General features: G+C 50.8%; 1 protein-coding gene across 1 annotated transcript; it reads left to right on the top strand.

Moving 5' to 3' along the window:
* Position 1: 1 nt before the first annotated feature.
* GDF11 (growth differentiation factor 11) lies at positions 2-9,598 on the top strand (the record flags this gene model as incomplete). The annotated part of the gene is made up of 3 exons (XM_082421171.1): positions 2-314; positions 5,284-5,681; positions 6,210-9,598. Coding segments are annotated over 3 exons (1,092 nt in total), but the record flags the coding sequence as incomplete, so codon positions are not given.
* Between the last annotated feature and the right edge of the window lie 3,120 nt (positions 9,599-12,718).

The raw sequence follows: 12,718 nt of genomic DNA, 5'->3' as shown, positions 1-12,718 counted from the left end.
GGGGGAGCGCTCGAGCCGGCCGGCCCCGTCCGTGGCGCCCGAGCCCGACGGCTGCCCCGTGTGCGTGTGGCGGCAGCACAGCCGCGAGCTGCGCCTGGAGAGCATCAAGTCGCAGATCTTGAGCAAACTGCGGCTCAAGGAGGCGCCCAACATCAGCCGCGAGGTGGTGAAGCAGCTGCTGCCCAAGGCGCCGCCGCTGCAACAGATCCTGGACCTGCACGACTTCCAGGGCGACGCTCTGCAGCCCGAGGACTTCCTGGAGGAGGACGAGTACCACGCCACCACCGAGACTGTCATTAGCATGGCCCAGGAGAGTAAGTGGGAGGCGGGGCATGAGCGGTGGGATGCTGGCTCCCACTCCGGCTCCGGGAAAGTGAGTGGCTCCCGCTCCGAAGCGGGGAGCTCCCGGTTGCTCCGGCCGGGAAGCCTTTTCTGCGAAAACTTGATGGATTGGGGGGCGGGGGCTGCTCCACAAGTTTTTCGAGCTGTGGAGATGGGCTGCGGAGTTGTGTGCACGCCCCGCTCCCGGAGGTGAGGGGGCAAACGGAAAGGGTTGCGAGATACGGCTTCCCACCCGTGTGTGTGTGTGTGTGTGTGTGTGTGTGTGTGTGTGTGTATGTGTGTGCGGGTGTTTCGGGGAAGCTGGGGTCCCCCTGCAGCAGAGGGGAAGGGACAGCAACTCAGTCCTGAAGGACCCTGGTGGAGAGGCTGGAGAACAGGAGCGGGGGGCTTCGGAACCCCCGCAGTCCCAGCCGGGCTGCCGTGCTCTCCGCCTCCCAATGGCCCTGGCACCAACTCAGCACCCCTTCCACCTTGGGCTTCGCAACGCGCCCCCCGGGCTGCAGAAAACCTAGTGCTCCTCTCCTTCTCCCAGGAATGAGATCCCAGAGCCCTGTATCTCTCCCGTCAGTCCAGCTGGCACCCGTCCCATCGGGAGCCCTTCTGACACCAGGTCTCCCAAGGGGCCGGGAAAGCTGTACCTTCTTGGTACTAACCGAGCTCAGAGAACTCAACTCCGTTGCGCTGGGGCTAAGGGCACCCATTTGGCAGCTCAAACCTGAGTGTTGTATCCCATGTTCACGTGCCCTTAGCCGCAGCCAGACTTGAGGCGAGAGAGGAAGACCTAGGGGGATAAAGAAAGCAATAGATGGGGGGGAGGGGAGGGGGAGGGGGGGGGACCCAGGCATCCTAGTCCCTGGCCAAACGGAAGATGAACATGTTAATAGACTTGAGCTGCTTTGAAATTTTATGGCCTGGAAAATCCAGGCCAACACTGTCCCCCCCCCCCCGAAACCCCCCAGCTCCCCCCTAGGGTCAGATGACTCCCTTTTCCCCTCCCCCACTGAGGTCTCCCCCATCCCAACAACTCTAGGGAGCCAGGCCCTCCCTTATGCCCTAGTGGTTTGGCAAGTCGCCCCCGACCCCACAACTGTTTGGTTTTATGGCTCTGAACAGAAGAGGGGGAGACCGGTTTATTGGCAGATGGGTCATAAAAAGCTGGGGGCTGAGGGGAGTCCTAGTGGCCCGCCCCCCAGGGAGAGGCACAGGAGCCCAGGCGTGCATCCGGGAGGCTGAGTGCCTCACACTGCCACCAGTTTTTCTGTGACCCTAACTCCACAGTACCGGTCAGGGCTGTAAAGAACACTCGGAGGACTAGGAAACTAACCTGGGGTGGGGGGTGGGAAGGCCTAGGATCTGGTCTTGAGTTCCTCAGTCTCCCTTCTGCTCTTAAGGCTTGTGCTTTATAGAAGCTAGGGTCAGTCTGAGACTGGCTGAGGGCAGGGGTGGGGGCAGGGATAGCAAGAGTTAGAAACGGAGAGTGGTAGAGGGATTCTGAAAAGAGTTTGCTGGAAGAAGGTGAAGGGTGCAGAGGAAAAAGGTACTTTGGTCTGTGTGGTGCAGTGTGTGAGGATTTCCAGAATGAGTGATGGAGCTGAGGACTTCCCCTTGCTCATTCTATCCCTAGCATCTCTTAACCAATAGGCCTGAGCCCAGAGTTAGCTCTGGTAATGGGGATGCAGGAAGTGAACAGACACTGCACACACAGTTTGGGAAACGCTGGTTAGACTCAGGGGCTGGGGAGGACGGGGAAGGACACCAGCAGGTGGGGTCCCACCTCGGCTTCTACCCTCCTGCCACCCCGGACTTGGATAACTAGGGAACTGGGTCTCCATCCAGGTATTGTACGTCCCCTTTAAGAGCCAAGCTGAGCTCTTAAGGGAGGGAGGGGGAGCCGAGGGGCGGGGAGGGAGAGAGGGGAAAAGGAAAAAGAGACTTTTATAGTCTAATCCCCAGGGACCCGCTTTAATAAGAGACTTGTGCTCTGCTAATCGGGGGAGGTGTTTGTCAGCAGCGATGGCCTCCGCTCCCCTCCCCCTTCCTCCCCTCCCCCAGCCCTCAACCCTGGACCCCAGCCCCCACCTCTCCTAGGCTGCAGTGCCTGCCCTAGTTCCTCCACCCTCTCAGGCTCTCCCACCACAGCCTTCATCCTGGGAACCCAGCCCCCTTGCCCTTCTGGGAGCCAAGCCCAGCCCCTCAGTTTCTCTCTCTCCTCCCTACACCAAGAGGCCCCTGCCCTCTCAGTCCAACCTCCTGCCCCTAGGCCTTCCAGCCGGAGTAAGGAAAGTGTGTTTGGTGTTTGGGAGTGGGGCGTGAGGGAAGAGGAGGAGGTGGTGAGCAGAGAGGGGGTTGGGCTTTTGCTGAAAATAGTGCAATGACCTCTCTCCAGAACAGAGCCGCCTACTAAACCTGACCTGCTGCCTGCCACCAACCCGGATCAATCCAACACAGATGTGGCTCCTTCCCCTCCCTTTGGGAGCTGGGCCTGTGTGTGTGTTGGGGACTCTCTCAAGCCCCTTGTTTCCCTCTGTGGCTCTACCTGCTTCTTTGTTCTTCCCTCTGTTTCCTTCCATCCTTTCTCTCTACCCCACTAGTCTTAGCTACTTCCCTCCTTTCAGCTTCTTAACCCCCACTCACTCCTTTTGCATCCCTCCTCCTCTCCCAGTGTTCTCCAGCTCCCAAACCTATTTCTTCTCCCCCTACCGTGATCTTCCACTCTCTTCCTTCTTTTTTCCATTTCTCTGTCAGTCTCTTCTAACATGCCTTCATCTCTGTCTTTTCTCTATTCTTATTTCCCTCACCATCTCCAGTCCCCCGTTTCTTCTCCTTTCCCTTTTCTTTCTCCAGATGTCTTCATCCTGTCCCCTTGTGATACCAACTGTCCTCATATCCAGTGGGGGAGAAGTGTATGGTGATTCCCGGGGGTGAGGATGGGGGACTCTGCCTGAAGGAACCAAAGACTTAGAGAGATGGGGCCCTGGAGCCCAGTCCCCCATTACTAAGCCTTGGGTCAACTTACGTAGGGACATATGTTTAGAGTTTAGAAAACTAACGATAAACCAACTGAGAAACTACTGCTATTTTCACGTTCTTTATTTAATGCTCAGCACTCCTATGAAGCAAGGATTATTTTCTGTATCACTGAGAAGCTTGGTGAATAAGGTCAGATACTGGTTAATGAGTCAGGCAGTGATTAAACCCACTTCAACTGTAGTCAAAGAACAGTGTTTAGATGCCGGGAAGAACTTTCAGGCACTTGCCTATATAATTGAAGATTGGGAGTTTAGGGAGTTCATTCAGCATGCACTTACTGAACACTGCCCCGGTACTATGGGCGGCAATAATGCTACAATGGTGAGCAAAACAGAAACAGCATCGACACAGTGTCTACTCTCGTGGAGATTAGTACCTAATGGTGAAGACAGGCAGGGAAATAAAACAAGCCCTATACTGAAATTAGGCAGAGCACGCTATTTGGATTGTTGCTTGTCACTTTCCATCTCACCAGCAGCTACCCTGCCCCAGGGACTCTCCTAATCCCCCGTCTCCACTCCCCAAACCCTACCCCACTGCACTATCACTGAAGCTCCAGCTGGAGGATAACTGGACTACCAGTGCCCTGGGACTTTGGAAAAGAACCAAGGGAAAGCTGCAAAGGAACTTTGTGTCTTGTGTCCTGAATATGTGAAGATCTTTAAGTACTTTCATCCCCATCTCACTTGAAGTATCCTCCTTCTCCTAGGATGGGGGTGGGGGAGTGCTGATGAAACAACAGATGATAAATTCTCCATGATTATGCAGACCTGGGCATGATACATAAGGGCTTGGACTTCCTGATCATCCTTACATGGCTCTGGAAGCTCATTCCCGATTCTTTCTCAGGCTATTTAGAGTGAGAATGAATATCCAATAGAAACATGATTTAGGGCACTCCCAACTGATTTAAGAGATTAGAAAGGGGAACTGAGAGGAGCTGAAATGGAAGTAGAGGCAGATATTGAGAATCATCCTTTAAACTCAAGAAGGGTCAGTTTATTATCCAAAACAAGGGGAAATTGGCCAAAATGTAAAGTTGGGATGTTAAACCTTTGTAAAGACTCACTGGCACTGGACTGAGAAACCAAAGGAAGCTTAGGGGCGAGAAGACTGATTAAAGTTGATCTGATGTGCTGAATACTAGTTCTGATGCTTTGGGAAAGTAGGAGAAAAAATACACGGAGGTAGTTCTTCCCTTTCTTAAAAGTGGAGGCATTAATGGTGATGAGGAAGCAGCAGCTGAGGGAACTTTTCTCAGGGTCAAGGGACTGAGCAGTCAGATGCATGGGGAGTGCTTGAGTAGTTCCATTCTTTTGGGTGTGTTGTTTCTGGTGGGAATGATGGAAGAAGCCTAGATTTGAATTCTGGTTTACTTCATGGAATAAATTTAGCCCATGCTCCCTATCTGGACCCTGGGTTATCCATTCCCTGAGGCCATCTGTTCTGGGGGCTGTGCTGGGCTCCACCTGGCCACCAGACAAAACAGAGCAGAAATGGGGCAAGGTGACCTGAGGACAGCAGGTGTGATGTGAGCTTTGGCTTTTATGGAGAGCATCAAAGGTTCAGGAAAAGTTGGAGCCCTACATGCTAGGGAAAGTTGGAGGAAGGGAAGACTGAAGGTGGAAGAATTCCCTAACAACTATCTTTGCAGGTTATCTGGTAGAGAGGAACCTCTGCATTAGGGCAGACAGATTAAGGAAGGGGTGTAGATCAGTAAGGCCTGATAGAGCCGTTATCTTACAGGGAGAGCAGGGGTTGCTGTTCTAGGTACCAGTGACATGGCAGTCAAGAAGACAGGCAGGGAAGAAGGGTAAAGAACTGGAAAACACAGGCTGAGGAGTCTGAGTTGCCAGCGTCCCCCTCCACAGACACCATGTGCTGATACTGTGCCCCCTTCTCTCTTATCAGCTGACCCTGCGGTGCAGACAGATGGCAGCCCTCTCTGCTGCCATTTCCACTTCAGCCCCAAGGTGATGTTCACAAAGGTACTGAAGGCCCAGCTGTGGGTTTATCTCCGGCCTGTGCCCCGTCCAGCCACAGTCTACCTGCAGATCTTGCGACTGAAACCCCTAACTGGGGAAGGGACCGCAGGGGGAGGGGGCGGAGGCCGGCGTCACATCCGTATCCGCTCGCTCAAAATTGACCTGCACTCACGCTCCGGCCACTGGCAAAGCATCGACTTCAAGCAAGTACTACATAGCTGGTTCCGCCAGCCACAGAGCAACTGGGGCATCGAGATCAACGCCTTTGATCCCAGTGGCACAGACCTGGCTGTCACCTCCCTGGGGCCGGGAGCTGAGGGGCTGGTGAGCAGGGAGCCTGAGATATTGGCAGATATGTATAACCTGGCCCTGAGGAGGTGGGGTGTTGGAAATGGTAGACCAGAAACGTAAAGTGGGTTGGGGACCAGCATTATTTTTCTAGGGCCCGGAGCTGATTCTAGAGGAGAGTTAGGTGGTGGTAATGGGGTGCTATCACTTTTCAGAGATCCAAGGGGGGGCAACAGTTGAAAACTAGATTTGGGGTGAAGTAAATCTATTTGAGTAAATAGATTCATGGGACAACAAAGATGGGCTGTTGTTGAGACCTTGGGCCAAGGGGCTGATGAGGATCAGGTTGCCGGAAGAGAGAATTGGGGAAGGTGAGTTGAGGGAGAGGTGGCTAGCTGGCAAGAAAAGTGGGTAAAAGACGGGCTGGGGATGGGAGCGTTGGAGAAGCTGAGAAATCAATAGTCTCTGTTCTGATGCCCCTGTTGAGGGGCAGGTGAGAAGAAACAGGGAGTAAGAGCTCTGCAAGGCGCTATCACATCTATTTCTCCTCTCCCTCACCCCCAGCATCCTTTCATGGAGCTTCGAGTCCTAGAGAACACAAAACGGTCCCGGCGGAACCTGGGCCTGGACTGCGATGAGCACTCAAGTGAGTCCCGCTGCTGCCGATACCCCCTCACTGTGGACTTTGAGGCTTTTGGCTGGGACTGGATCATCGCACCTAAACGCTACAAGGCCAACTACTGCTCCGGCCAGTGCGAGTACATGTTCATGCAAAAGTATCCGCACACCCACTTGGTGCAACAGGCTAACCCAAGAGGCTCTGCTGGGCCCTGCTGTACCCCCACCAAGATGTCCCCAATCAACATGCTCTACTTCAATGACAAGCAGCAGATTATCTACGGCAAGATCCCTGGCATGGTGGTGGATCGCTGTGGCTGCTCCTAAGGTGGGGGACAGAGGATGCCTCCCCAGCAGACCCTACCCCTAGACCCCCAGCCCTGACCCCCTCCCCCCAGGCCCTAGAGCTCCCTCCACCTCTTCGGATGAACATCACACCTTGTTCCCTGCCCAAGCAGTGTGCAATACAACCGAGGGAGGCAGGTGGGGAATTCAGGGGTGAGGGGTTTGGGGGAAAGGGGGAAGAAGAGGGGGCATGGTCAGGTGGGGAGTTTTTGAGGTTTGAGGTGAGAAGGTTTGGCAAGAAGACAGAGAGACGTAGAGACAGAGGTAGTGCAGAGGAATAGAGACAGAGGAACAAAAAGCAGCAGTGAGAAGAAGGCAAAGGGATAGAGATGCAGAAGAGACAGAGACTAGGCAGAGATAAACCCTGAGAAAGAGACAGAAATGGAGTATTGAGAAAGCCCCACACCAAGCCTCCTTTCTTCCACTGGCAAGGTGAGGGGCTTGGTATGGTCTGGGGAGATCCCCTGACTACCATTCTCAGTAAGAGAGGAAATCAAAACCCATTCTTAGCTTCTTCCCTTTCTCCCTCCAGCAGTGGCTGGGGGAAGGGAAGTGAGGGCAGGGGCAAAAGTGAGGATTTGGGAATTTTATTTATTTATTTATTATGACTTTTCATTTTTTGGTATTTGGCTTTACTGAAATAGATGAGCCCCTGCCCACTGTGCCCTATTTGTCCCTTATCTCCCAAACCCTGTTCTTCCTCAATACTCACCTACTTAAGCACTTGTTTAAAGCTTCCAGGGTTGAGAATGGGAGTAGAGGGCAAGAGGGCTGACACATGGAAGTTTCCAACCCAAAATCACCCTACTTAACCTTCCTGAGCCAAACGGGTTGAACTGAATTCCAGCAGTCACAGAAACAGTAAGAGGTTAGGGTTTAGGAGCTGGGGGGGGTGGGGGGTGGGAGGGAGGGGCTCAACATCCAGTATCTGTATGAGAGCCACGAAACTTAACCCTCAGGTCTACCCTCACAGTACTGACTTAGGCACAGGTGTGGCCTGCTTATGCCCAAATTCCCCCCAGCCAAGAGAGAGACCAAAGAGCCTGTGGAATGCCTCTGCTCCCAGCCTCTATCTTCAGGTCAATAAAAAGAAGAGTAGAGAGAGCCCAGAGTCCCCAGGTCTGGGAAGGGTCAGGAGGGGTCAAGAAAGGAGTTGTAAGGAGGCTGAAGGTTACAGGGCATTTGAATCCAAATCACTGCTCTCGGCTAGGGAATAGAGCCAGCAGACCAAGGTGGAAGGGATTCTGGAAGGGGGACATTTTAGTCCCCCAACCCCAAAGCTCAGGGTGGAAGGGGGTAGAACAAAGGAGCAGAGTGTCTATAATTATTTTTATCTTTTATTTTTGGAATCTAGCAGTACCTGGCAGCAGGGAGGGGACAATACAAGTGGGGAAAAGCACCTGACAAGGCCAGTTAGGGAAGAGGTTGGGAAGGATGGAGACTCCCTGGTTTGGAAAGCTAGGAAGCAGGCAGGGACTGGTTGCCACTCCAGGTCACTAGCTGGGCCTATTCATTCCTCCCACAATCCTGACCCACCCTCCTCTGGACTCACCGTGCCTCAGTTTCTTCCCCTCGATGGAATGAGAGATAGCAGCACCCGCCACAGCCAAGAGATGAATTCTGAGCACTTACCACGGGCACTTTATGGACATAAAATACCTCTCGCTGTGGGACAGATAACCAGGGCACCAGAGTAGTGGTGAAGAGATGTGAGGCTTAGAGGAGTCACAGGCTTCAGAGTACAAGTTCCCCTCTGCCTCCCAGCTGGACAGTGCCTGACGACAAGGAGCTGAGAACCTGATCCATACCCTAGCCATACCTCACCTCCAGACCTCTTGGCTCCCGGCAAGAGCCTAGAGGATGTCAGGAGAGGAGGGGGAAAGAACCTTCAGCAAAATAGTCACTCTTAAGTAGAGCCAGCAGTCGTGGGTCTGATGCAAACAGTACTGAACTAAAGTAAGCCCAAGCTGGAGAGCTGACCTGGAAGGCTTGTTCTTCCCAAGAGCATGACTTTCCTGCCTGGCCCAGCTGGTGGAAGGGGCAAAGGTATGTGGCCACCCTTGGAAAGGTGATGTTGGTGAGTTTTGACATCTTATTCCCATTCCCACAGTGAAAAAGTGAGATATTTCGGTACCGGAATGGGCAAGGGCTGTTAAGTGTTTCAACTTGCCTCCTCCCAGACAGCAGCTATACTAACCCCCAGCCTCTCCTCTCTGGCCCTGTTCTTCATCATTCCTTATGCCCCAATCTTGGAGAACAAGATACACGTGACCATCAACACCATTCACATTTCCTTGGTGGAAAGAAAGGAACAGAGAAGTGAAGAACAGAAGACGCCTCCTCCAAGGGCAAATGCCCGTGTCTCTTGATCTTGGCACAGGGTGGGGGCTGGGCAATAGGCATCAGGTGACTTCCCTCTACAAATTCTAGAGAGCTGGGGCATTAGACTTGGGGGACACTTAGAATATGCCCCTTTAATGCCACCAAATAAAGACCTTTGGGGGAGGGTCTTTCTCTTATGAACATAAATCTATGAGTTGAAGTCTCATTCCCCTGGTCCTCCTCACCCCCAAAGAGGCATGGGGTAAAGAGGCTTGGGGGCACAGCCCAGCAACCTAGTGGGAACTAGTACTCCCCTCTCCCACCTTATGATGTGTGTGGACCTGGCCAGTGCCCCTCTGATCATAATTAGTGTAATTATTATTTGTGTATTTGTTATACCGTGTGCGTGATTGCCTTTGTTTGTTAAGGGTGTCTGAGGAGTATGGGGCTGACAGGGGCACTGGAATGCCGGGAAAGGACTTCTTCACTGAGATCAAGGCTTCCTGGAGGGAACCATTGCAAAAAGGCCATCAGGCAGTTTTCAAGTTATGTGACAGAGGGCAAAGATGGCCATAGGGTGCTCTGAGTTTTGGGATGGTCACATGACACAATCCAGCACTTGAACCTGAAAAAAGAAAAATAAAAGCAGTCAAAGAGTTTAGAATTCAGTGATGAGCTCTTCTCCCTAATCAAGCGCCATGTTTACACCTTGAAGACCAGGAAGCAGAGGATCTGAGGGAGAATGAAACTTTGTGCTCAAGGACTAAGAAGATGGGGGTCTTTGAAGCAATGAACACTAGGGTCATTTGGGACGAGGGCTGGGACATGCAGCCCATGGGAGGCTGGGCAGAGGATGGGAAAGAAAGGCAACCTAGTACAACACTTCACTGGAGGCTTGATCCTAAACAGTCCCAAAGACTACAAAACCCTCTCCCAGCCTCCACAGAACAGAAGATCTAAAAGTCCTCTTGAGATGGTTCAGCTAATATCTATCCTATTCTCCTGCAGTTCCCTGACCCTAGGTTTCCTCAACAAAATTTCAACAAAGTCCACAAACCAACCCAACTTTGAACTTCCAGTGTACCAAGAGTGGTTAAGCATCTTAAGTATTCTTTGATTCTACTATAAAAATGTTGCCCATATACCTAGAGCATACTTCCCAGGGCATGAGAGTGGGGGGTAGCAAAGGAATCTTGCTTTATAACTGAAAACAAGACAGGAAAGTTCCTGTAACATCGATCTGATCCAGAATGGGGGACAATGTGGGTTCAATGTGCCACCATGCTTTCCCTGTCCTGTCAGTTCTGTCAGCAGATTGACCCCACCTCAGACCAGCTACACCTCAGACCAGCTACACCTCAGACCAACTACAAGTTGAGGGAGGACCGAAGTGCTACATATTGTATCCTCTCCCCAATGAACTGCTTTATCTCCATCTATCCCTACCTTTTGGCCTGAGCTAAAAATAGGTTCCTCCCACTCCATTGCTCATTGTTTCCTACATTGAGAGGACACCCAGAAGAGACTGCAAGATGACGTTTATCCCCAAACATCCTGCAACCTAATGGATGAGAAGCTGACCTATACTCCGTCTTTGCCTGTGTCAGGGGCCCCAAGCTAAGAACCAGCAGGCAGTGGCACTTAGAGCTTCTGGTGTGTAGTGAGGCAGAAGCAGGGAAGTCAATGCCCCCAGCCACAACGTCAGCTTTCCTGCCAGTGAGCTGGGGGTAAGGGAGCAATTGGGACTCCTCCTACCTCTTCCCACTCTCTGAACCCCCAAATGCACCTGCATATGTGGTATGCATACACATACACACTTACAAACTAGTCCACTCAGACCCCTACCCTCTAGCTGGAACCTACTCAAGGAAAAGAAAATACTTCTATTGTAAATCACCTAGTAAAATTAAGAGCCAATAGTTACTGAATGATTACTCTGCAAACTATGGTAAGAAAATTATGCACCATACATAAATATGATAATATCAATTCTCACGGAAACCTTCACAATAGGGGTGCTATTGGCACAGAGTCTAGAAAAAGAGTCAAGAATGATTAAGTAATTTGCCCGGGGTCTTGGACCCAGTTGAGCTAGTGTGGTAGAACAAGGAATTACACCAAAGTAGTTGCTATACAATATTTCACTCTAATCTATTAATAAGTGATCTGAGAGGTGGAAAAATTAAAGGCTGGGACAACTGAGAAAGGAAAAGAAATAAAGAGAAAGCTGGGAGTACTTTGGGCTCAAAAAGGATCCCCAAAGTTGTAAAACCTGACATTTTTCAGTCCCTTTGGAAGGGAAAACAAGAAGAGTGTGGACATGTTGCAAGAGAGGGGGGGACATTAGAGTTTGGTGGATTCCAACAATCAGAGGTGAGTGACAATGTCAGGGGCCTTCATAAAAGAGAACAGGGAAAAATAGCTGTTCTCACTTACTTATATAAGGTCTTTCCTTCCCCCTGATCTGTTTCTCATGTCAGATATGGCAACAGGACTCAATACCAAGAAGTGTTGCTCTTATTCACATCTTCCTTCCTTATAGCCCTCATCCCCACAGAAGCTTCTAGCCTTGTATCTTCAGAAGTAAATTCCCAGGATTTGGGGTTGGGGGAAGGGCAGTTTAGAGTGATGGTGGAGAAAAAGAGAATGATCCTAGAGAACCATAAAAAGGTGCAGATTTACAGCTGACGGAGCTGATTCCCTCCGCATCTTTATAGACTCCCTCATTAAGAGCTTCCAGGTATGCAGAGAATGTCACAGCTTGAGAACAGGGAAAAGAAGCCTGAAGTCAGCTAACTACATCTGGATCTCGGATTAGCTACACTAAAGAGACTAGGGGATAGGAAGGAAGGGTACTTGGATCCCAGATAAAGAACTGCAAGCTTGGATGCCTGTTCTGCCATTCAAGGGACTTACTATTTTAAGACTGAATTAGTAAAAAAGACATAGGCATCCTGAACTATTCACACTCAAAAAGTATGTGTGGAATGATTACAATGAGACAGGAAGAGGAGGATCTGGTGATCAGGCTTGGAGGTGAGAGACTTCTGACCAACATAAGAACAGCTGCTGGAATGGGATGAAAAGGGCTAGTAAAAAATCCACACAAATTGAGAAACACTGTGTCAAAGATATGGGGAAAGCGAGTTTAAGTGTGGAAAAGACTGATTAGGCTTCAGGAAGAGAATCCTGGGGGCAGGGGTTGGGGGTGGGGAGGCTGAATACCTTTCTGGAACATTATAGAGGATAAGGAGACAAAGTAAAGAAAACTTCTGAAGGACCTAGTACTCCACTCCATTATCAGCATCTGCTCTATTACTCTACCTCTTTTTTATTTTGGGTAGAAAACCCTTCCTGAATCTATGATCTCTGTAAAACTACAGAACTGAACTAATTCTCTCTGGTTCCGTTTTCAGAGAGACAGAGTAAGAGAAAGGAAAAGCTAGCCTCAGAATCAGGGCCTGAAGAAAAGGGAGGCAGACAGTATAGGCCAGAGATGATAGGAGGAAGAACTTTAACCGGCATTCCTTTTTGTTCATTTCTCCAAAGTTTCAGAATGGGGCAAAATTCACAACAAATGGGCAATCTTTGGATCTCCTCATTCTAAACTTAGGTCCTTGTCCTCCAGCAACCAAGGAGACTTTGTGGAAAGAGATTCTTGTTAGGAAGGTGATCAAACCATTACTTTTCTATTAATTACAAAACCAGACAGAGGTGTTAGTAGAAATGGGAACGAGGAATTACACCACAGCAACATGGGATCTGATAATGAGACCAAAGTCTTCAGG

The sequence above is a fragment of the Balaenoptera physalus genome (genome assembly GCF_965194825.1).
Source record: "Balaenoptera physalus genome assembly, chromosome: 13".
In the NCBI taxonomy this organism is placed as follows: Eukaryota; Metazoa; Chordata; class Mammalia; order Artiodactyla; family Balaenopteridae; genus Balaenoptera; species Balaenoptera physalus.
The sequence above is the reverse complement of the archived record's forward strand: the minus strand, read 5'-3'. Positions and strand labels throughout refer to the sequence as shown.